This window comes from Lethenteron reissneri, chromosome 62 (assembly GCF_015708825.2).
Source record: "Lethenteron reissneri isolate LAM-NWPU_2019-01 chromosome 62, ASM1570882v1, whole genome shotgun sequence".
Taxonomy (NCBI): domain Eukaryota; kingdom Metazoa; phylum Chordata; class Hyperoartia; order Petromyzontiformes; family Petromyzontidae; genus Lethenteron; species Lethenteron reissneri.
In genome coordinates, this window is record NC_083840.1 from 5,928,556 (window position 1) to 5,953,595 (window position 25,040).

Sequence of the window (25,040 nt, forward strand, 5' to 3'; positions counted from 1 at the left end):
CTGAATCCGCAAATCTGTGGGCATCGAGGGCGCCACGCGGCGCTCCCAGATGGAAGTGGAAATCCGCAGTGCCGGGTCGGCTTCCTTTCCCTTCTTCTTCTTGGTTCTTTCGGTAAAGTCACGTAGAAGGAAAATAATAAAATAATAAAAACTTCATAAAATAATTATCACGACGTTTCGGCCACAACGCAAGCAGCCGTCTTCAGGTGGAGAACAGGTCTGTCGAGAAGGCAGAGTCTGAATGGCACGCCCCAGGCTTGGAGCGACTATTTATGCTGGGATGGAGGGGCGAAGAGCGTCTTGACAAAATAATTTGCATATCGCTCACTCATCCATCCACACTCTCACTCACACACTCACGCACCCACTCACTCGCCCATCCACACAACCACTTGCCCTCCCACCCACGCGCTGTTAGGAATGAGCCTTATTGGCGGCGATCCGCTTCGGCATCGAGACGTCGGGTCTCCAAGTGGGGCCGCGGGCCTGGTGGATCCAGCGTCGCTACCCCGAGCCGATGGGCAAACCTGCTGCGTTTCTCAGTCTCGAAGGTTGATTTGTCGGCGCTTCAGGGAGGACTCGAGGGTATCCTTGAACCGCTTCCTTTGTCCCTCCCCCAGAGGTCGCAAACGGGTTTTGATTCCTTACCCGTACCCATACTCAGCCGCACCAGGGTCGCAAACGGGTATTCGTACCCGTACCCTACCCGATACCCGGCTACCCGTACCTGGCCGGGAGTTAACATCTCGGCCACCGCTGGGCCCTCTTATCTAGGTCATAGCGGTAGTGAGAGTAGGAAGCGGTGATTAGGGCAGTGGCATCTGTCCCTATGTGACACAAGGTGACTCAGCACCTGGGCCTGCAGGCAGGCATTCATCTGCCAGTAGTGGGAGGGGGGTGATTGCTGCCGTGTGTGTGATCCAAGTCGATTGATTCGCGATTCATTTTCTAATTTGGACCCCGAGTCTATATGGGTGTCCGTATACGTATTTGCATCTTTCCATCCAACCGGTATCTCCATCTCACCATCCAACCATCTATTCATCCGTTCATTCATCCATCGATCAATCCATCCATCACTCAAACCATTCAACCAACCATCTATCCGTCCATCCATCCACCATTCCATCCATCACCTCATCTATCCAGACAACAATCTATCTTTCCCTTAATCCATCACTCCATCCAACCATCCATCCATTGCTCCATCCATCAATCCATCTATCCATCACTCCATCGGTCCGTCCAACCAGCCACACGCATCAATCGCTCCCAACTACCTCACCGCACACCAACGCCGTCGTTCCCCCCACCCCCCGACAAGGCCCCGCTGACCCCTCCGCGGTGTCGACGCTGAGCCATGGGCGATTGGAGCTTCCTGGGCAACGTCCTCGAGAAGGTCAACGAGCACTCGACGGTGCTCGGCAAGGTGTGGCTCACGGTGCTTTTCATCTTCCGCATGCTCGTGCTGGGCACGGCCGCCGAGTACGTGTGGGGGGACGAGCAGTCGGACTTCGTGTGCAACACTCAGCAGCCGGGCTGCGAGAACGTCTGCTACGACGAGGCCTTCCCCATCTCCCACGTGCGCCTCTGGGTGCTCCAGATCGTCTTCGTGTCCACGCCGTCGCTCGTCTACGCCGCCCACGCCGTCCACCACCTGCGGGGTCGCGCCAAGAGGGCCGCGCTCGCCACGGCCGCCGCCGCCAGCGCAAAGGCCGCGGCGGCGGCGGCCGCGGCAGCGCGATCGGGCGGCACGCTGCCGCTCAAGGTTGCCGGCGGCGGTGGCTACTGCTCGGACTACCTGGGGCCGGCCGATGACGGCGCCCCGCTCGTGGAGAAGGACGTCGACGACGAGAATGCGATCAACGCCGAGGGCGGAAAGGTGAGAGGTCGGATGGTCGCGCGTGAGAGGCAGACGCCCTACGCCCGCGGTCTAGCCTCGGGGAGAGGACCCCTGTGAGGACCGTGTGGTACTCGGCACACTAGCCTGCAAGTAGGAGTTTTGTCGGAGGCGGCGAGGCCGCCATGTGGTTTTCCCGCCAATTGAGTGATTTTTCTTTATTTTTGCAATGTAATTTTGATAAATTCGGCCAATTTGGACCGCCACACCGGCATGCAAGGGCCTACCATCTGCATCCCACAGACATCCGTGGGACGCAGATGAGTACACCCACCTGCGGAACGCAGACCAACGCGCCGCTAATGACGCGCCGCTAACGGCGCCCGATGTTTTGTTCCCGGGTGGATGAAGGTGCGCCTCGAGGGTAAGCTCCTGCACACCTACGTCGTGCACATCTTCTTCAAGGCCACCTTCGAGGTGGGCTTCGTGCTGCTCCAGTACTACCTCTATGGCTTCTCCCTGCGGACGCTGTACCGCTGCAGCCGCTGGCCCTGCCCCAACGTGGTCGACTGCTTCGTGTCGCGCCCCACCGAGAAGACGGTCTTCGTCGTCTTCATGCTCGCCGTCGCCGTCCTCTCGCTGCTGCTCAACGCCCTCGAGCTCATCCACCTCGCCTGGCGGACCAGCAGGCTCGGCAGCAGCGGCAAGGCCCGGCGACGGCGCTATGTCGGAGGAGGAGGAGCCGGCAGAGGCGGTGGAGGAGGAGTCGTGGTCTTGGGGGGCGAGGAGGTGGCGGAAGATGCCGTGGCGCGGCTGACTGAGGACGGCTGCGTGCCGGGAGCGGCCGCCTTCGCGCCCCACAGGCCATCGGCCCCGTTCAGGGGAGCATTTGCGAAGGCGAATGAGAACACGCTGCCCTCCTTCTGCCCGCTCTCCGTGAGCCACCTGACCGTCTACGGCTCGCACACGAGCAAGGAGGCCGCTGAGAAGCCGAGCCTCGCGGCAGACGCCGGAGGCAACTCCGGGAGACATTTCGGGGGAGGAGGAGGGAGCGGAGGAGGAGGGAGCGGAGGAGGAGGGAGTGGAGGTGGTGGTGGCAGCGGAAGCTTGAGCAGTTCTCCCAAGGAGATCGAGGGGGCGGACATCTCGGATCGGAGATCTCCGAGCAGAACGAGCTCTCGAGCGCGGTCCGATGACCTCAATGTCTAAGAGTTAAGAGAGCACAGGGCTACTTTCTTTTTTTGTCAGACACCAAAATGGCGACTTGAAACGCCGATCGATAAACAAAGTCTCCCGCAACCAAAGCTCACTCGGCACTCTGATCATGAAACACAATCTCCTCGAGCCAAGTCTCAGTTAAAGGTGCCAATCCATAAACCCGGGATCTGGAGCAAATCTGCGATCATGACATTCGATTTTTCTCCTGTCGAGTGTCCTCATCTGAATCCCAGTCTTCCAGAATCTAGTCTTAATCGAGACTCCAAATCCCAATATCCAGTCTCCGAGATGAATGAGGAACTGAGTAAATAGTCCGGACACGAATCCTTAATTATATATTCTGCTGGAACCCAATCTCAATTGACGCTTCATTCCTCAAATCCGGTCAATGTAGACTCTGATCATGAAACTCGGCCGTCCTGACGCTAAAATCTTATCAACTCAAAAGTGGCTCTGTGTTCTCTCAGTCTGACAAACCTGATTCTCACGGTGCCAGTGTACTCTTCTGAAATCCTACCTGCTACCGGACCTGTTCATCTTTCTGTAGGTTGTAATTTGCAAGCGCAAGTCCACTCAGCTTTCCCGCGAGCTCTCCGCCCGTATTTGTGCTCGCAGGGCCTTTGACGAGGTCCTACCGGGTGTGTGTCAAACCTCCAGTGGATTTTCGGGCCCCAAAAGACCTCTTTGCCTTCTGGGATATTATAATTGGTTTTATACCCTTTTATCTGGCAACAAAACTGACACTTTTTTTTACGAGGAGTCATGTTTGCATAGACCACAATACCTGCAGTCATGATGCAAACAAAAAACATAACTCAGATAATGTATGCACTGTCCTTGAAGTTGATTGGTCCACACCCGAGACAATTTTCCTTAGAGCCTAGTCTCATATGGGTTGGACCAGATGGCCAATGAGGTACTAATGGTGTAAATGCTTACCCTGAGCTCTCATACTCTGATGGTGCATTCTCTTTGAGTTGTGCGCCGTTTGCCGTCATCTGGTCCAACACCATATGAGACTAGGCTCTAAGGAAAGCTGTCTCGGGTGTGGACCAATCAACTTCAAAGACAGTGCATATATTATCAGAGTTATGTTTTTTGTTTGCATTATGACTGCAGGTATTGTGGTCTATACAAACATGACTCCTCGTAAAAAAAGGTGTCAGGTTTTGTTACCAGATAAAAGGGTAAAAAACCAATTATCATATTTTTTATTGGCAAATGAGGTTCTAATTCTGAGATGTTGTTGTGTCCCTCGAAAACTTCCCGCGAGATCGCAACAAATGTCGGAGAGCTCACGGGGGAAGGGGTAGAGCGGGCTTGCACATTCCCGCAACCACCAATCACACTTGTTCAACTGTAGGCGAGCTTCCGTTATCCTGCTCAGGCCTTTCCCACAACTTTGGCATCGTCGTAATGGCAAGCCATTAAGGTTTACGATTCCAATACGTAAACTCTAAAGCAGTAAAGATCATCTTCTTGGTTCTTTCGGTAAAGTCACGTAGAAGGGAAGTAATAAAAGAATAAAAAATAACGAGGACGGCTGCTTGCGTTGTGGCCGAAACGTCGTAAGAATTATTTTATTATGTTTTTTTTATTACTTCCCTTCTACGTGACTTTACCGAAAGAACCAAGAAGATGAATCCCTGCAGTCATGAAAGCTTTAAATCAGTAAAGATCATTTGACCTTAGACTGGGGTTGCCAGTGGTGCTGGTTTTTGCAGGATCATCCCCCTTGTTGAGAAGGTAGCGGCGCTGGGAAATCTGTTAAGTCATCCCGTGCCATCAAGTCACGGGGTTTTTTTTGTCAGTTTTATAATAATACACCACCTGTCCTTCTCCCATCTGCCCATAATGTGAGATATTATTCCTCTTCCCTGGCTATGCCCCAATTATTTTGTACACGTCAGAGGTGGCAACCCTCTGTGAGACAAATTCGACTAACTGGCCAACTTTTTCCCGTAACTTCATAGCATCATCCCAACGCAACAATAAGATTTACGATCAAATGTGTAAAATTCTAAACCGGCAAAGAACAATAGCCTGAGACCCTACCCTATCCTCACACTTACAACCTCAAAGGATGTTCGAAAGGGCTACTCGTGACACTTTTAATACAATTCACACCAGCCGTTGCGGCTATATCAGGTTTGGAGTTTGCGAGGTGTATGAGATGCCGGTAAAAGTGGGAGTATTGTAGGTGCTTGCATGTATGCGATCTGGAGTGGATATGAGAGTGTTGTGTATTTGTGCGTGCTAGTGTAATGAAGGGTGGAGTACCATGTCCGTCAATACGTGATGTGTATACGCATTCGCGTTAGGTTTGCCAACCATTGTACAATTATTACAGCTAGGTCGGGAAGTCGTCGTGGCCAAATCCGTTGATGCCACCACCAGACATTGCCAACTACCCTCTGTCACATCCCACAGCTGCTGCGTATTAGACAGGAGACCTCTACGGCCTACACGTAAATCTAAACCTGTTAGAATAGACCTCACAATGCAGTAGGCCACAGCCTGTTAGACCGGGCCTCAAAGTGCAGTGGATAACGGCCTATTAGACTAGGCCTCACATTGTAGTAGGCCACAACCCTAGAGGACTTGGTCTCACATTAGTAGTAGGTCACATCCTGTTAGAAGAAGCCTCAGGCCACAACATGCTGTACCAGGCCTCAAAGTTGAGTAAGCCACACGTGCTATGCCAGACCTGCTGCCGTATCGGTGCCTGATAGCGAACAAAATGGCAAAAATGGCCCAATCAACAAAAACATCCTCAGAGTCCGATTTGTACTGGCGATGTTTACCATGTCAGTAAAACTATTAGTGCATCAGTAAGTTACTTGAGCTTCTTAAAAAGAAAGCATAAAAGGTTTTAGGTATCGGTGAGCCAAAGGTGCTTGTTTGTAAGGCATTAGCGAGCATTAGTAAGCATTTAGTGCTTAACGCTTTTGGAATGTATTTTAAGTATTGTCGTACACCGGGGAAAGCTTTGGTAAGCCGCAGCTGCACGTGAGTCATGCTGTTGGCATTTCCTATTGAGCCAATGTTCAACGTTAGTATTGGCAAGCCAAAACTTGTTGGTAAGCAACGGAGAGGCCGTTATCAAGTAAAACGGCGTGTTGTTCGGGGATTGGCAGGCGTTAGCCATCGCCAAGCGTTTGTTGAGATTGCCAAGCACTCGCCAAGAACGCGTCAACCAAAACCAAGGATCATCTATATCGGTGAATCATTTGCTCATCGTTGGTAAGTCGGTTCAGAGTGTTGTCCACTTCGGCAAGCCATTTAGTGTTGTTAAGCCATCGGTGCATGCTCGCTGCCAACAGGACAACTGGTAATCCAAAGATGCTTTGTTTTAATAGCATGACTATGCCAAAGACCTGGGTTTGTGTGTCATGTTCCACTTTCGTAAGCCACCTTAGTAAGTAAAAAACAACTAGCTAGCTTCCACGCGAATATGTTTTCTTAGCAAAACGAAACTGCGGCAAACTTCTTCAACCGCGCCGTAAGGGGTAAGGGGTGGCCAATTTGAACGAGGGCTTTTGTCGATTACGTGGCGCCTCCCAGAGAAAACAAAATGTCTGCTGTCAATTTCAATATCGGGGGGGGGGGGGGGGGGGGGTCTTACGAAGATTCCTCCTTTTCCACTCGCACATCCGACGCCGTGCCAACATGGGGGGCAGTCCACGGCACGGGTGTTTCTTTTCTTTTACCCACTGGCTAGTTATTATCATGCTGGGGCGAAACAGATCCGTGGTACCCTGGCTTCACAAGAGGTCTGGTATCTGGCTCTGTACGTCCGTCAAAAACAACACCACGCACGTGCGTGTGCATGTGTGTGTGGCCATCAAAGGAAAAAATACGTAACGGCCGACGTTTTGGCATTGGCCATTCTTCATGGGATGTAAGGGCCAATGCCGAAATGTCACCTGTCATGTATATTCTTTTTTACTTTTAAGGCCACTCATACACGGTGTTGTCATTGACAGATCTGTTCAGTCGTTAGCTGTGCTCGTGCACCAACTGCCAACGCAGCAGCAGCGGTGGCTAGGAGATGTTAACTACCTCGCCTGGTATACAGGAGGGTCGTGGGTTCGATCCTGACCCTGACTCCTGCTCAGAGGTCGCAAACGGGTTTTGATTCCTTACCCGTACCCGGCCGCACCAGGGTCGCAAACGGGTACCCGTACCCGGCCGTACACGTACCCTACCCGTACCCGGCCGGATACGGGTACCCGGCCGGGTACGGGTAGGGTACGGGTATCGGGTACTTGATTGCGACCTCTGGGATGAAGCCATATTGCAGGCGCGGGTGGGTTGATTCTAGGAACTTGAATTGTGAGAAGAGACAAAACATTGGGAAATGAGTGACAAACGGTTACTCACCAGTGACTCACGGCCTACCCGTACCCGTACCCGGCCGCAACAGGGTCGCAAACGGGTACCCGTACCCGGCCGGGTACGAGTTCGGGTAGCCAGGTATCGGGTAGGGTACGGGTATCGGGTACCCGGTTGCGACCTCTGCTCCTGCTGTATATTTGGAGTTTGCATTTTCTCTGTGGGTTTTTTCCCCTCCACATTTAGAAACATTCACTTAGTATATTTGGCTACTATAAATTTCCACGTGATGAGAAGCCCACTTCGTCGAGATGTAATTTGTGATAGCCAAGTCGCTTCTGAAAAAGAGCAACATAGCTCAGTGGGCCGTACCTGGTCAAATACAATTTTTTTATATTTTAGTATCACCAACTACGACACGGCTCAGCACGGCTCGGCTTGTGCAGTGGAAAAAAACCCTCCCGGTTCATCCTGAGGCCTCGCACCAGGCTGGATCAGCATGGCCACGGCACGGCTCGCTTGTGCCAGTGGGACAAAAACAAAGATGTATGATTGGTGTAAAGGAGGAAACGTGATCAGACCTGGGCACTTGTGATTAGCTGTTGGGTTGTACTATGCAAATAGCTTATGATTGGCTGTTGAGTTGTATTATGCAAATGCAGAATAGATATTCATAGAAATCTGCCACCTCAGGTGGAGAGTTGTTTTTTTAAACAGTGTTTTTTCTGTTTTATTTTTGTTTGCGCTGAAAGCAAACTTACATTTTTAACGAAGAGAGCTTCTTAGAAGTATCTTCTCTTTTTAAATCTGAACAGCATTTCACTTTTAAAAAAATGGACCGCGAGCACACGAAACTTTGACCCTTTTTAACGCGATGAACAGCGTAAGTTAAAACGTTTATTTATTTTAAAAATAACTCTTAAAAACTAAAAAACTGGTATTCCCGCTTTTCCCAATAAAGTTCACGCGTTTAGTTTAAAAGCCGAGCGGTGGATTCGCGAAACGTTTTGGACGCACGACTAAGAAATGTGCGCCACAGGCCGCAGCGCTTCGGATGCAGCGCTTCCTGTAAAAAGGGACGAAGAGTTTAATAACAAAAAGTAAAATCCGTCACAACCATAACGACGGATGAATATGTGCGTGAGGAAAAGTCCTCGCTTAACGCTTTCGCGCAACGCAGAAGGCGCGCCGTTATAACGCGGAACGCGAGCGTCGTTGTAACGTGGAACGAGCCCCCCCCCCCCCCCCGTTATAACGCAGATTCTGTGCAAGCGGACTACTTTCTTGGGTTGTGCAACGCAGAGTGGTACGGTAATGTGGTGGCGGTGGCGTACCCTCAGTAACCTGTCCCCGCTGTCTCACCGCATGGCACGCGTAGTAGTAGTCACAGTGGCGGGGGGATGTCTCCGCTTAGCGCGCTTTTTCGCACGTTGGCTGCAACACTTTTCAGGAACGCATCCACCACCACCAGCACAAGCATCACCACCAGAACCACCAACAACAACCGCCAGTGGCGGTGATGTCACCACGACGCCTGTGCCAAGCTATGTGCACGTTAAGGCCACGTGAAGTGTCGAACGCCCGCTGGCAGGAGGTCACTGGACAGACCCAGCAAGTGCCATGGGTTGACTGACCACCACCACCACCGGTGCGTCATCAAACGGGGGGCTCACCGTGCTGTACTCTCCATATATAAGAAGCGCCTTTGCAGTCCGACCCGCTCAGTTTGATTGAACGCAGTTGCCCGACCGCACAAAACACAGTCGCTCGCACGGACAGGCGGTCGCGACAACGTACGGCATGAGAACTCCATCGTGGTACCATCATCATTGTCCCTTTCCTTTCTCGACGACGCTATCAGGTTCTCACAACTCAACCCCTGTTATAAGTGACCGCAGTGGGGGGGGGGGGGGGAGGTGGAGGTAAGAAGTGGACGATGTAACGGACCCCCCCAGGTCTCCAGTCTAAATCTTAAGTCTATCTCAGTTGGGGGGGTCCTGCCCCGGCCCTGCCCCCCTCCCCTACCGCCTCAGCAATAAGGGGAACAAAGGTGTCGAACATCGTTGTGGTTATAGCGGCAACAACAAGACGCGGTGTCGTCACTGGGGGCTGTCTTTCTGTCTTCTTCACAATTCACACCTTTTCATTGCCAATTCAAACAAAAATAAAAAGGCTCATTCACTCCATTCGGGACTACAACTTTTGGGGGAAATTCGAGCGGACGGATCAGAAAAATGTTTTTACGCGTCCTTAAAACCCCCTAAAAAGCTGTCCACGTCGATTAACACGCAGCAGCAGCAGCAGTCAGCTTTCGCGACCGATATCATCCATAAGAAGTTGTGTTGGTTTAGATCTCGTAAATATATAAATGTGTCGTGAAACCCGCCACCACCACCCAACACGGCCGATCAGCAAGGGTTTGCCACGTAAACAAAACCTCGTCAATTCGTTACTAGTGTAGTAAGTATATATGGAGGCTTGACGACAGGATCGGAGGCACACTTATTTATTACACCAACACAGTTGAACAGGTCACTTGGCTACAGGGATTCTCGACAGCTAACCCCTCTAACCTATACCAATTCCTCCACTACGGGACTAGGGGAGGCTATCTGTCCCAGCTTGGTTAAGCTGGGATCCCGGCTCCCTGAGTCACCAGACCAGCTTCGTCTGGGCTCTCGGGGCCACGCCACCGGCTTGCCCTGGTCGGCCCTTATAAGGACAGCGAGCCAGGGGAGCTCTGGGGCCTACACTAGCTGGTCTTCCGTCTTCTCTGGTTAAAGCTGAGTCCCCGACCTCGAGCCCTCGAGCTCATCACCTTTTATAGGACTCGCCCCCGAGGGGGGGCCCGTGGGGGATACACATGCGGACGTCGGTGCTAGCGCCACCCTTGTGTACGGCCGTAACCCCGCCCCTTGTGTTTGTTGGCCATCCGTGGCCATGCATAATCACACCTCAACATTCGTAGCCATGCGCAATTACACCTCTACATCACCCCCCCCTGTACAGCTCGCAGCCGTCCCTGGCTGCAAAAAAAAAAAATCAGAATAAAGGTGCATCCCTCACAAAAACCCCGTGTGTGTGCCTCGCGTAATTTCTAACAAGAACAAGAGAACCTTAACAAGAACAACAACAGGAAGAGAGCGAGAGAGAGAGGAAAAAAAAATAACCCGACGCACCCCCCCCGAATAAATACCCCAAAACCAACATATATACACACACTCCGGACGCCACCCCTCCCATTGTCCGCAAGGCCCCCCAACGGCCGACCTCACAATAGTCTGCGCGTTTTGGCGCGCGTCCGCGCGGCGGGCCCGTCACAAGGGCCCGTCCTGGCACGCTCAGTGACGGTTGTTGACGGTCCGGGTGCAAGAGAGTCAGGCGTCGCTGCCGAGTGACCCCCGACCCCTCCGGGAGGGGTTGGTGGGTGTGGACCCGTCACTCCTGTTTCACCTGGGGACGGAACAGTTGGCGTCAGGTTAGGCGAGTGCAGCGACGATGGGGAGTCGGCGACACCCTCACACGTTTGGCCATGCGTGTGTGTGTGTGAACCACGGGGCGGCGCGACAAATGGTTTTAACCTTGAGGGGTGCACATACCACCGGCGCCTCCCCCATTTGACGCGAACACATTGCGGCCGCAAAACCTGCACGACCTCCACTGGCCCCCGCCACGGCCGTACCAATTTCGACGAGGTTGCCAGCGGCACCTGAGGACAGTGCAACCACGCCCTGTCCCCTGGTTCCCATTTGACCACCTGCACCCGCCCCAACCGAAGCCTCTCGTTCGCCTTCTGGCGGAGTTCAGAATTTTGCACGGCCGCTTCCCGCGCCTCAGATAATTTAGCGATGTTAAATTTAATGTGTTCGGACAAATTAGACTTCGCCGGGAGCGCCGAGAGCTTCAGCTGGGTCGCCACAGGGGGGTTAACTTCGCGCCCATACATTAAAAAGAAAGGGGAAAATCCGGTGGCCGCATGAGGAGCCATTCTGTAGGCCTGCAACACACCGGCTATGCGGAGGTCCCAATCCGTCTGGGATACCGACACCTGCTGGGACAGCATGGACGTGATGGTCCGATGCAGCCGTTCCACCATCCCGTCAGTTTGTGGGTGATACGGAGAGGTCCGAACCTTCTCCGTACCCAAGAGGTCGCACACCTCACGTAGGAGTTTACCAGAAAAATTCCTACCCTGGTCAGTAAGCAGCCGTTCCGGAGCACCTTTGTCGAGGACATAGCCCTGGACAAAGGCCTCCGCGATGGCTGCTGCCGACTGGTTCGCCAGGGGCCAGGCCATAGGCCATCTCGTGAAGTATTCAACCCCCGTTAGTAAATACCTATTGCCCCTGGGCGTAGCGGGAAATGGCCCAAGTATGTCCAGAGCGACGAGCTCGTTAACCCGGGAAACTTTTATGGACTGCAGCGGAGGGTTGGACCCCCTCGCAGGCGGCTTCCTCTGCGCGCATTGCGTGCATGACCCCAAGAGATCCCCCACGTCCTTTTCCATGCCCGGCCAGAAGAAATCCAGCTGGAGCGTGGCAAAGGTCTTGTGAACCCCCAAGTGCAGAAGCCGCTCACGAACAGCCCATACCACCTTACCCCTTAAAGCAGCAGGCACCACAAGCCGCTGGCGCCGGGTTTTTCCATCCCAGTGCATCAAAAGACCCTGGAACAACCCCCACGAGTCAACGTTTTCCACCCCCTGACCAGCCCCCCCGACGCGACGGCGCAAAGCGAGGAGGGAGGTGTCCTCCATTTGGAGGCGTCCCCATTCCGCGACCGGCAACCCCAGCAACGAATCCCTCCCTTCTTGCTCGATAGGACCCGAAGCCGAAGGTGCATCGGTAGCGGCCACGAGGACCGAATCGGTGGTGACGTTCGGGGGCCTACAACGCCCCGAACCCAACAGGCACGCGCACTCCGAAGCGGGTGGCAATCGTGACAGGGCGTCAGCGTTCGTGTGGCGGACACCCTTACGATATGTGGTGACAAAGTCATAGTCTTGGAGGATCTCCAACCATCGAGACAACTGGCCCGATGGTTGTTGAACCCGCAGGGCGTACTGTAGGGCCGCATGATCTGTACGGACGGTGAACCGCCGACCGTACAGATACGGGCGGTACTGCTGAATGAAATAAACAATGGCCAATAATTCCCGACGGGTAACGCAGTACCGCTGTTCGGCTGGAGACAGTACCCGACTACCGTAAGCCACCACATGCTCTACGCCCCCGATGAGCTGGGACAGCACACCCCCGATGCCCGTGTTACTTGCGTCAGTATCGAGCAAGAAGGGTTGTGAAAAATCCGGGTAATTCAACGGCGGAGCTCCCACCAAAGCATTTCTGAGGGCGCGAAAAGCAGCCTCCTCCTCCGGCCCCCAATGAAACCTGACTCCCTTGGACGTCAAGGCATGCAATGGTTTCGCAATCGTAGCGAAGTCAGCCACAAATCGCCGATAATACGACGCGAACCCAATGAAACTCCTGACTTCTCCCACAGAGGTGGGAGTCGGCCAGGAGCTGACGCATTCCGTTTTGGCGGGATCAGTGGATATCCCCGAGCGCCCAACAATGTGACCCAAATATCGCACCGATTCGCGGAGTAAATGGCACTTCTGTGGTTTAAATTTCAAATTGGCAGCCCGCATTTTGAGAAAAACAGCACGCAACCTCTGGAGGTGTTCCTCGAAGGATTTGCTAAAGACGATGACATCGTCTAAGTAAATCAAACACGAATCCCATTGCAAACCTGCCAAGACCAATTCCATTAACCGCTGAAAAGTTGCCGGCGCAGAATGTAAACCCATCGGCAAACGGTTAAATTGGAAGAGGCCCTGCGGTGTACGAAAAGCAGTCTTAGGTTTCGATTCGTCATCCAGAGGAAGCTGCCAGAATCCAGATAGCAAATCAAGGGTGGAAAAGAATCGCGCACCGGCCAAGGCGTCGAGCGACTCATCCATCCGAGGAAGCGGGTACGCATCTGCCACAGAGATTTTGTTGAGACGCCGAAAGTCAACACAAAATCTCAGTGAGCCGTCGTGTTTTTTCACCAAAACGATCGGCGCGCCCCACGGGCTGGTGGAAGGGGAAATGATATCGGCGGCTAGCATGTCATCAACAGCCGATTTGACATGATCCTTTTCGGCGGGACTCAACCGAAAGGGATTTTGGCGGATCGGCGCGCTGTCACCCGTGTCAATATGGTGTCGCAGCAATTTTGTACAACCAATATCAAATTTGTGTTGACTAAAAACGTCAGCAAATTCGCTCAGGAGAACTCGCAGCTGCGCGCGCTGCGAGTCAGACAGGTCCACTGAACCCGCGCAAAGCGCATCCAGCCATCCGTCATCAGAGTCCGAATGCGGTCGCGACGGAGGATCGGTGGATACCTGACCCACGAGTGGTTCCTCATAGGGCACCGGCGTTGCGTGTGCAAGCACGGTCCCTTGAGGAACCACGGCCGTTCGCGATCCCACATTAAGGACTGCAATGAAGGGGTCCCCATCCCCTCTCACCATAGTCTGAGCCGCGAGCAAATCGGGTCCATTGACCCCGGCCCGAGATGGACCCAACAAGACCCCCCGATCCGCAACCCCTGCATCAAACGACCGACGCAACCTAAGAGGGACGAGCATCTGAGCCCCCGGAGGCACGCGCACAGTTTTTGTGACGAGCGCCTGCACGGTGGCAAACGCCCGACGCTCCGTGGTGGGGGAAGACAGAAATGTAACGCGTCGGCCCGATGGGAGCTCAATGCACCCTTGGTCAATAAGGATACGGATGGGCATTTTGGCCAGAAAATCCGTCCCCAACAGGCACGGAACCGCGAGTGAGGAGGAAACCAAAACAGGGCCGGATAATTTAATGTCCCCAATGCAGATAGTGGCGCGGATTTGGCCAATAATGCCCAGAGAGCCTCCGTTAGCGGCATAGCACGGCACGTCAACAGGGAGCAAGGGACGACTTTGAACGGGAAGGATGTTATAAATTAAATCAGATATAATGGTCGCCGATGCCCCTGTGTCAATTAAAATCCGCACCTCTACCCCATCAATGTGACCGACCACGACCGATGATCCCGCCGACGCAGCAACGACACGATGGGCGAGCTCCGACCACTGACCCGGTTGGAGCGCTCGCCGCATTACCGAACAATCGCGCGCGACGGACGGGGAATTTGGAGCCCTGTTTAGTTGAGCGCGTGAGTGTGTGTCGGATGTGTGCGTGGGCCAAACGTGTGAGGTGCCGCGACTCGCCGTATTTCTCTGCTGGAGCTTGGGAGGAGACGGCGTGGCGTCCTGACGAGGTGTCGCCCCGCGCTGACGGGGAGCCCGGCATCCAGACGCAACGTGGCCTTGCAGGCCACAGTTGTAGCAGCGTGTGAGCGCCCCAGATGACCTGGGCTGCTCCTGGCGGCTCGGTCCATTCCGAGCCTGCGGTGCCGCCGATCTCCATTCCCCTCGCCGCTCCACCCCGCAGACCTCCTCCGATGGGAGGGCGGTGGTCGCCATGGCATGGCCGGCCGCCCCCTTTGCCGCCTTCCGACGCAGGGACCGCAAGCCCCCGTGGATGTGGCGCGCGACCAGCAGGGACGACATCTCCGCGTCGTCCTGAGCCAGGACGTTGACGTCCAGCTCGTCAGCGAGTAGCAGCAGCTTCTCAGCCACCATGGCATCCACTCCTTCCTCGTCCATCCTTGGGAAAGCAGCCTTTGCCAGAGCCAGGAGAGCCGTCCGGAAGGCCAGGGGTGACTCGTTGGCGCCCCGACTCCGATCGTGGAACAGCTGCCTGCAGTCCGAAGGCGGCCCATAGACGGCTGACAGCAGCTGCAACGCCAGGTGTAGAGTGGCGCGCTTTTCCCTCGGCGCCGAGGTGAGGGTAGCCAGGGCGTCGTTGTCCAGCATCGCTGGCAGCGCGCGTAGAGCCTCGGCGTCCGACCAGTTCGCCATCTCTTGATGAGCGATGAACCGCCTCTTGAAGCCGCCCCAGTCTCCGTCAGCGCCGACAAATTCTTTAAGAGGCGGCAGACGCTGTTGTAAGGCGGCGTCCGTGGCCGCAGAACGCTCTCCGTCGCTCCCCGCCGATGATACAGTGTGGGCGGGCCGTGCACATGGCATCGCCGGTCGCTCTGATGTTGACGCGCCGGCCGGCGTTGATGATGTCACGGCTTGTGCTTGGCGCTCAGCAGACACGTGACGCGGGCCGGCCCCGCCCTCCGCTCGTACTGTAGAGATGGCGGGAAATTTGACCGCGAGCCGCGTCGGGGTGGCGGGAAACGTCGCCCCGCGCCGGCTGCCGTCGTCGACCCGCGCTGCTCCTCCAGCCCCCAGCCGCGTGATCTCCTCCAACGCGGCGGCCGCGGCGTAGAGCAGGTCCGCCAGGCGGGAGTGGGCCAGCCGGAGTCCCTCGGCCGACGCATCCCCCTCCTCCTGTCGTAGCGGCGCGGGCGTACTCGGCCCCGGCTGCTCCGATTCGACCCCGGCCATCACTGGTGGAGAATCGGCCGCGGCGTCTTCCATCTCCGACTCCCTGGTACGTGTCGTCCCTCGTGTGTCCATCGTTGGACGTTTACTTCTGACCCCAGATGTAGTAAGTATATATGGAGGCTTGACGACAGGATCGGAGGCACACTTATTTATTACACCAACACAGTTGAACAGGTCACTTGGCTACAGGGATTCTCGACAGCTAACCCCTCTAACCTATACCAATTCCTCCACTACGGGACTAGGGGAGGCTATCTGTCCCAGCTTGGTTAAGCTGGGATCCCGGCTCCCTGAGTCACCAGACCAGCTTCGTCTGGGCTCTCGGGGCCACGCCACCGGCTTGCCCTGGTCGGCCCTTATAAGGACAGCGAGCCAGGGGAGCTCTGGGGCCTACACTAGCTGGTCTTCCGTCTTCTCTGGTTAAAGCTGAGTCCCCGACCTCGAGCCCTCGAGCTCATCACCTTTTATAGGACTCGCCCCCGAGGGGGGGCCCGTGGGGGATACACATGCGGACGTCGGTGCTAGCGCCACCCTTGTGTACGGCCGTAACCCCGCCCCTTGTGTTTGTTGGCCATCCGTGGCCATGCATAATCACACCTCAACATTCGTAGCCATGCGCAATTACACCTCTACACTAGTTCAGCACTAACCGGTTGTGGTGTTGGCGAGTAAAACTCACTACGACATTTACAATTCGGGCAGCCGTGACGTTTCACCGGTAATTACAACAACAACCACCACCAGCATCATCAGGCGACAGCCAGAGTTGTGAATTGGCACGCTTTGTTTACGTGGCGAATCTTACTAATTGGGCTGTGTCGGGAGGTGGTGGTGGTGGCGGGTTTCGCGACACCACATTTATATTTTTTTAAGCGTCGTCGCCGTTGAGATTTCGTCAAGCGACTTGAAACTTTCTTCGCAATTCGAAACGAGCCACAATGCGACGTCATTCCAAACCAATCGCGAAATAGCTATGACAAACCGTTACGTGGGGAAACCAGCCGTGGTCACCACGGACAGCTAACCCATTTTATTTTAACACGTAGGCTTTCGTGACCAATGTTACTCATAATCAACGTTTTTGGGTTTAGATCGCGTTTATTTATAAATGTGTCGTAACCCTCCACCACCCGACACGGCCAATCAGTAAAAAAGTGTCACGTTGACAAAGACAAATAGTTCACTGCTTTAGCCCACCGGTGTGTTGAAGCCACAACATTTACAATTTGAGTACTCAAACTATTTGTCTTTGTCAACGTGACACTTTTTTACTAATTGGCCGTGTCGGGTGGTGGAGGGTTACGACACATTTATAAATAAACGCGATCTAAACCCAAAAACGTTGATTATGAGTAACCCATTTTAATTTTTCACGTATTCGTTCGTCGCCAAAAAAGCGTTATGCCAAAACCTTTGGCGACGAATAACATGCGTGGATCCACGTTGAGGTGGGGGGGGGCATCCCTTTTGAGGGTGGCAGTCCCTCCGCTTTGAACGTCGATCACCAACCGATTGAAGTGGGCTGCAATTTTCCGCTGCAGGAGTTTGCGCATTTTGGAGAATGGTTTACTTCGATGAATGCGGTGATGATAATTGTTTTTTTACCCTTTTATCTGGCAACAAAACTGACACCTTTTTTTTACAAGGAGTCATGTTTGCATAGACCACAATACCTGCAGTCGTAATGCAAACAAAAAACATAACTCTGATAATGATATGCACTGTCCTTGAAGTTGATTGGTCCACACCCGAGACAGCTTTCCTTAGAGCCTAGTCTCACATGGTGTTGGACCAGATGACGCCAAAAGGCGCACAACTCAAAGACAATGCACCATCAGAGTATGAGAGCTCGGGATAAGAAGTTTTGTTGCCAGATAAAAGGGTAAAAAACCAATTATCATATTTTTTCTTCTGTCAAATGAGGTTCCAATGGTGTGAATGCGGTGACGTCACGGTGACGTCATGGTGACGTCATGGTCAAACATCGCTCGGGACCGAAACGCCGTGGATCAACAAAGGGGCCGTGAGCTTTTGTTTTCTAACCGTCGAGGAGTTACGTCTCGGATTTTTTTGGAATCCCGAGTGGCAGGCAATGATGATGACGACGACGACGGTGACGACGACGATTGCAGGTTGTTGCTGTGATTGGGCGGAGTCGGTCACGTGGTGCTCAATTCATTCGTAGCTTCCCGATTATCGCTGCGATTGGACCGAATCGGTCACATGGCGCTCAGTTCATGCGTGACTTCTAAATTTGAAGCTTTCGTGACTGCAAGGATTCATATTCTTAGGTTTTTTCGGTAAAGTCACGTAGGTAAAAAATTCAAATTAATAAAAGTAAAATTAAAATAAAATAAAAATCACGACACGTCAAGTAAGATGCAGCAATCGTGGCTGTGACGGTTCCACCTGAAGACGGAAGCTTGTGTTGCCTCCGAAACGTCGTGATTTTTATTTTATTTTACTTTTATTAATTTTAATTTTTTACCTACGTGACTTTACCGAAAAAACCTAAGAACATGCGTGACTTCCCAGTTATCGCTGTGATTGGACGGAATAAGTCACATGGCGCTCGATTCATTCGTAACTTCCCGGCTGTCACGGTGATTGGACGGAATCGATCACATGGGGCTCAATTTACTCGTAACTTTCTGGTTATCGCTGCGATTGGACATAATCGAATTCTCCGCTTCCTAAACCAAATGCCTTTTGTTCTAAAGAATCTGAATGACGCACACCGTCGATGTTGTTGGCGAGCGGATGATGCGTTGTTGTCGTTTTTTTGGTTTTTTTGGGGGGAAGGACGTGTACATTTTTAACCATCGTGTTGATAAAACTATTCTAAAAAAACTATCAAAATGAACGGGACTTACTCGAATAAAACGGTGAACTGGAAACCCAATGATTGCGAGGTTTAGTCTTGAGTGTCGCGTGGCGAACTTTGTGAGCGCGTGTGTTAAAGTGTGTGTGGTAGTGTAGCGGTTAGCGCTACGCTGCGCTACAAACCTGGCCACCCGGGTTCGATTCCCGCTCACGGCCAACATCGGTGACGATTATCTGAACCGGTCCTGGGCCTCCCCTAGGTCGACTCAGCCTCAAATGAGTACCTGGTGCGGTGTAAACATCGCCACTGGGGAGACAAAGGCGGCCGGGCGTGGTGCTGGCCACCGACCCCTTCGTGTGCCGTGCCGGCCTTCATAGGTGCTCGCTAACAGCACTTGCCCCTGCAGTCTGTTAAGGCTATACGATGGATCTTTGTCTTTGTCGGTATGTGAGATCCTAAACTCTGCCTTCCCTGGCGTGGCCAGGAGAGGGGGGTAGACGATCTTTACGGAGAGCCAACCTCTTGCCCCTTGCCAATGAACATCTGGGTAGCTCGCGCCAGCAACCGATTCTTCTGATGAGATGCTGAATTTCGAAACCAGCCCACACACTTTTTCTTGTACTGAACCAAATGTTCAAGCCGTCCTGACTGCTGACGAGACAATGAATGTGGAAACCAGCCCACACTTGTTCTTGTACTGAACCAAATGTTCAAACTGTCCTGACTGCTGAAGAGACACTGAATGTGGAAACCAGCCCACACTTTTTCTTGTACTGAACCAAATGTTCAAGCCGTCCTAACTGCTGAAGAGAAACTTGATGTCAACACAGGCTTCAGAACCTTATTTAATCGTTTTATCGAACCAACGGCAGCCCTTCGCAATCGCAGGGGACGTGACAGCGGTCACGGCAGGTGACCGGAGACTAACGGAGCTCATCGGATGTCTGACACAAACGCGTGTTGTCTTCACAACGCGATGATGAACGCATTAAGGGAACGCGTTTCTTGGTGGATGCCGATTGGAGGTAGAAGGCGATCGAGCGAACGGTTGTAACGGCTGCCTCAGTGCAGCATCGTCATCACACGAGGCATTGGGATGCTGTTGGATGCTTCTAGAACAGTGATTCTTAACCTGAGTTGCATCACGCACCACGCACCACCCCAAAATGCCCTTTCTGGGGGGTAGCGAGACGTGGCGAGATTTTTTTTGGAAGGTAAATCATCAAATGCAGCAACGGGCACGCAAGTACAAATTATAATGGTGCGTTTCTTGCCAGTGTCGAAATAGAGAATGTATAAATTTCGATTTAAAGCTTTCGTGACTGCAGGGATTCATCTCCTTGGTTCTTCGGTAAAGTCACGTAGAAGGGAAGTAATACAATAATAAAAATAAAACATAATAAAATAATTCTCACATTTCGGCCGAAACGTCGTGAGAATTATTTTATTATGTTTTATTTTTATTATTTTATTACTTCCCTTCTACGTGACTTTATTTTTTATTTTATTTTTAAAACATAAAAAATGTATTTGATTATGTTTTATTTTTTATTTCCCTTCTACGTGACTTTACCGAAATAAAAAAATGAAACATAATAAAATAATTTAATTATTTTTTATGTTTTATTTTTATTTCCCTTCTACGTGACTTTACCGAAAGAGCCAACAAAACTGTTCCATTGCCAGAAGGGGTGAAACCAATTCTTATCAGTACAACTTACTTTGTTTCATCAAACGCGATGTGTTTATTAACATTGAACATTTTTTTGAACAATTGAGAATCAAAGGGGTGCAAAGGCTGCGTTGGCTGGGTCATGTAGCCCGCATGCCCAGCCACCGCATGCCTAAACAGCTTTTGTTCGGCCGGATAGAGGCGGCTAAACGGGCGAGGCACGGGCTAGAGAAGAGATGGAGTGACGTGGTACAGGAGGACGTGGAGCTGAGTGGACTTGCCGATGACTGGTACCAGCAGTGTCAAGATCGGCCTCTGTGGAGGAGGCTCGTGAAGGACGCTACTGGGCAGTTGGAGGCAGTCGCCCTCCAACAACAACGGAAAACAGAGGAGCGACGCTCACAACAACGAGCGGAGCACCGGGCGGCTAAAACGCAGCAAGTTGGCACAGTAGTACCTGGGTCTGCCCCGTGACCTCCTGTCAGCGGGCGTTCGACACTTCACGTGGCCTAAACGTGCACACCTCCTCATCCTCCACCATCCTCCCTACCCACCACCTCCTCTCTTCATTCCCTTCCCAGTCGTCGCTCTCCATCCTCCACCTCCACTTCCTCCTCCTCCACCTCCTCATCCTCCACCATCCTCCCCACCCACCTCCTCCTCCTCTTCATTCCCCTCCCAATCGTCCCTCTCAATCCTCTTCCTCCACTTCCTTCTTGTCCACCTCCTCATCCTCCACCATCCTCCCCACCCACCACCACCTCCTCCTCTTCATTCCCCTCCCAATCGTCGCTCTCCATCTTCCACCTCCTCCTCCTCATCCTCCACCATCCTCCCCACCCACCACCACCTCCTCCTCTTCATTCCCCTCCCAATCGTCGCTCTCCATCTTCCACCTCCTCCTCCTCCTCATCCTCCCCACCCACCTCCTCCTCTTCATTCCCTTCCCAATCGGCCCTCTCCATCCTCCTCCTCCACTTCCTCTTTGTCCACCTCCTCATCCTCCTCCTCCCACATCTCCTCCTCGTCCTCCTCGTCGTCGTCCATGTCTGGACACGCGTACGAGAGCATTGCCTCCACCTGCAGGTGCACGATGGCGGCCTCCGGGTGGAGTCGGGGCGGCCCCGAGTGGGCCACGTTCATGGCCCAGGCGTCCACCCAGCCCAGCGGCAGGCCCGACAGCAGCCGCCGCAGGGCCACGTTCTGCTGGCGCGCCAGCCAGTCGCTGCCGTAGGGCGCCAGCTGCACAGACTGCGCCTACGGGGGTGTTGGCCGTGAGCGAGATTCGAACCCGGGTCGCCATGTTCATAGCTCAGCGCGCTAACCGCTACACTACCGCGCCCCGCACACACACACACACGTGTATACACACACTAGTACACATACACGTGTACACACACACACACGTATACACACACGCGTACACGCACACACGTGCACACACGCACACACGCGTACACGCATACACACGTGTACACGCACACACACGTACACACACACGTGCACACACGCGTACACGCACACACACGTGTACACGCACACACACGTACACACACACACGTACACACACACACACGTGTACACACACACACACGTACGCACACACACACGTACGCACACACACACACGTGTGCACACACACGTACGCACACACACACGTACGCACACACACACACGTGTGCACACACACACACGTACACGCACACACACGTGTACACACACACGCACGTACACACACACACGTACACACACACACACACGTGTACACACACGTGTACACACACATGTACGCACACACACACGTACGCACACACACACACGTGTGCACACACACACACGTACACACACACGTGTACACACACACACGTGTACACGCACACACGTACACACACACACACCTGCGTGTTGGCGGTGCGCACCACCACGACGGTGCCCGGCTCACGCGCCAGGAGCGAGCCCAGCGCCCGCCCCAGCGCCCGCGCCCTGCGCACGAACACCCCCAGCGGGAAGCTGGTGAAGTGCGCGCCCAGCGACAGCACCACCACGCAGCCGCGGCCGCCCTCCAGGCGCGCCAACCGCGGCGCCTCCCATCGCAGCGTGTCGGCGGGCACCCCGGTGAAGCGGATTGGGGGGCCGTGGCAGTGGTAGCGCAGCGACGTGGAGCGCGCCGCGTCCACCGCTAGCAGGGGGCCCGTGCTGAGGGGGGCGCCGGTCGGAACCTGGCGGAGAGCTGCGTGATGGGCGGGCGGGGGGCGAGTTGTTAAGACTCCATGTATATACGAGGACTGTTTTCTTGGAATTTCTCTCACTTGATGCAGCAGTCGTGGCTGTGACGGTTCCACCTGAAGACGGAAGCTTGTGTTGCCTCCGAAACGTCGTGATTTTTTTATTTTATTTTAATTTTTTTATTTTACTTTTATTAATTTAAATTTTTTACCTACGTGACTTTACCGAAAAAACCTAAGAATATGAATCGTTGCAGTCACGAAAGCTTCAAATCTAGAACTCCATGACGTCTTCTTTACCGACGACTCCTTCTCCTCGTCGTCCCGGCTGCAGTGGAGCAGCCTCGGCATCGTCGCCGTGACGATGGGGCGACGTTCGCTCATGCAGAGCAGGGGGAGAATACAAACTGCACTCACTCTCACTCACTCACTCACTCACACACTCACACACTCACACACTCACTCACTCACACACTCACTCACACACTCACTCACTCACACACTCACTCACACACTCACTCACACACTCACTCACTCACTCACACACTCACTCACTCACACACTCACTCACACACTCACTCACTCACTCACACACTCACTCACACACTCACTCACACACTCACTCACTCACACACTCACTCACACACTCACTCACTCACACACTCACTCACACACTCACTCACACACTCACTCACACTTGCACTCACTCTCATACACTCACACTTGCACTCACACTCACTCACACACTCTCACACGCACACTCACTCACACTCATACACTCACTCTCATACACTCACACTTGCACTCACACACACTCACACACTCTCACACACTTGCACTCACTCTCATACACTCACACTTGCACTCACACTCACTCACACACTCTCACACGCACACTCACTCACACTCATACACTCACTCTCATACACTCACACTTGCACTCACACACACTCACACACTTGCACTCACTCTCATACACTCTAACACACACACTCTCACACACACACACTCACACCGACTCTCACACACTCTCACACACTATCACACTCTCACACACACACTCTCACACACACACACTCACACCGACTCTCACACACTCTCACTCACTCTCACACACAATCACTCACTCACACTCACACACTCACATACTCACAATCACTCACTCACTCACAATCACACTCTCACACACACTCTCACACACTCGCACACACTCACACACTCACACCGACTCTCACACACTCACTCACTCTCACACACACTCACACTCTCACACACACTCACTCACTCACACACACACATACTCACTCTCACTCACACAGTCACTCACTCTCACACACACACTCACGCACACCGACACACACTCACTCTACATTCAAGGGGGCTATGGGGTACAAGGCACCAACCCCACTCAGACAGAGAAAGCACACCACAGTCTGGACTCGAACCCAGGCCTTGCCGCGTTTTCCACTCACTGGGCACGAAGTCCACGAGGTGCTCGAACCACTGGCGCACGTTCGAGTCCCCGACGAGGTGAACCCTCTTCCCCGCCAGGCAGCGGGCCACCCGCTCCGGGCGCCTGAACCGCAGGGAACGGCACGACGGCTGCAGCCAATCGCCACGCAGGAAGTATCCGTACTCAGGTGGGGGCCCCAGGGAGCACACGGGGAGCCGGTGACGACGTGGTGGAGGTGGAGGTGGATGGTGATGAGGTCTGCCCGTGTCTGTCAAGGACACACGCAAACACCAACACCACCCCCCGTGTAGCCGTAACACTTACACTATGAGACGTCTCCTTTAGCAGCGGCAAAATGTAGTGATGTGTTTTTACCCTTTCAACTGGTACAAAAACTGACGCCTTTGTACAAGGCATCATGTTTGCAATAACCACAACACAAGCAGCCATGCCGGCCTTCAGAGGCGCTGCTTCGCGAGGCTGTTCAAGGCTACCTGGGGGACCTTTGCCTGTGTGCTCACCAGGGTGCGGCGCGCGAAGATGAACGGTGATCCGGTCCGAGCCCAGCACGGGAATTGGAGTTCTCAAGTTCACGCCACTAACACGCACACAAAGACAAAGATCCCCCGCGTAGCCTTAGCAGACTGTTGGGGCAAGTGCTGTTAGCGAGTAGCAACGCACACACAAAGACAAAGATCCCCCAGGTAGCCTTAGCAGACTGTTGGGGCAAGTGCTGTTAGCGAGTAGCAGCGCACACACAAAGACAAAGATCCCCCGCGTAGCCTTAGCAGACTGTTGGGGCAAGTGTTGTTAGCGAGTAGCAGCGCACACACAAAGACAAAGATCCCCCAGGTAGCCTTAGCAGACTGTTGGGGCAAGTGCTGTTAGCGAGTAGCAGCGCACACACAAAGACAAAGATCCCCCGCGTAGCCTTAGCAGACTGTTGGGGCAAGTGCTGTTAGCGAGTAGCAGCGCACACACAAAG

At 53.5% G+C, this 25,040-nt stretch overlaps 2 protein-coding genes across 2 annotated transcripts in view; both read right to left on the bottom strand.

Moving 5' to 3' along the window:
- LOC133358489 (NXPE family member 3-like) overlaps window positions 1-25,040 on the bottom strand; it is a gene marked incomplete at its 3' end in the record, with an annotated part of 180,920 nt that overhangs the window by 130,448 nt on the left and 25,432 nt on the right. The gene's annotated exons all lie outside the window — the stretch shown is intronic.
- On the bottom strand, window positions 9,842-16,515 carry LOC133358515 (uncharacterized). The gene is made up of 2 exons (XM_061576876.1): window positions 14,652-16,515; window positions 9,842-10,846 (listed from the first exon to the last, which is right to left on the bottom strand). The coding sequence occupies exons 1-2, from the start codon at window positions 15,951-15,953 to the stop codon at window positions 10,832-10,834; spliced, it is 1,317 nt and encodes a 438-aa protein (XP_061432860.1). The 5' UTR covers window positions 15,954-16,515; the 3' UTR covers window positions 9,842-10,831.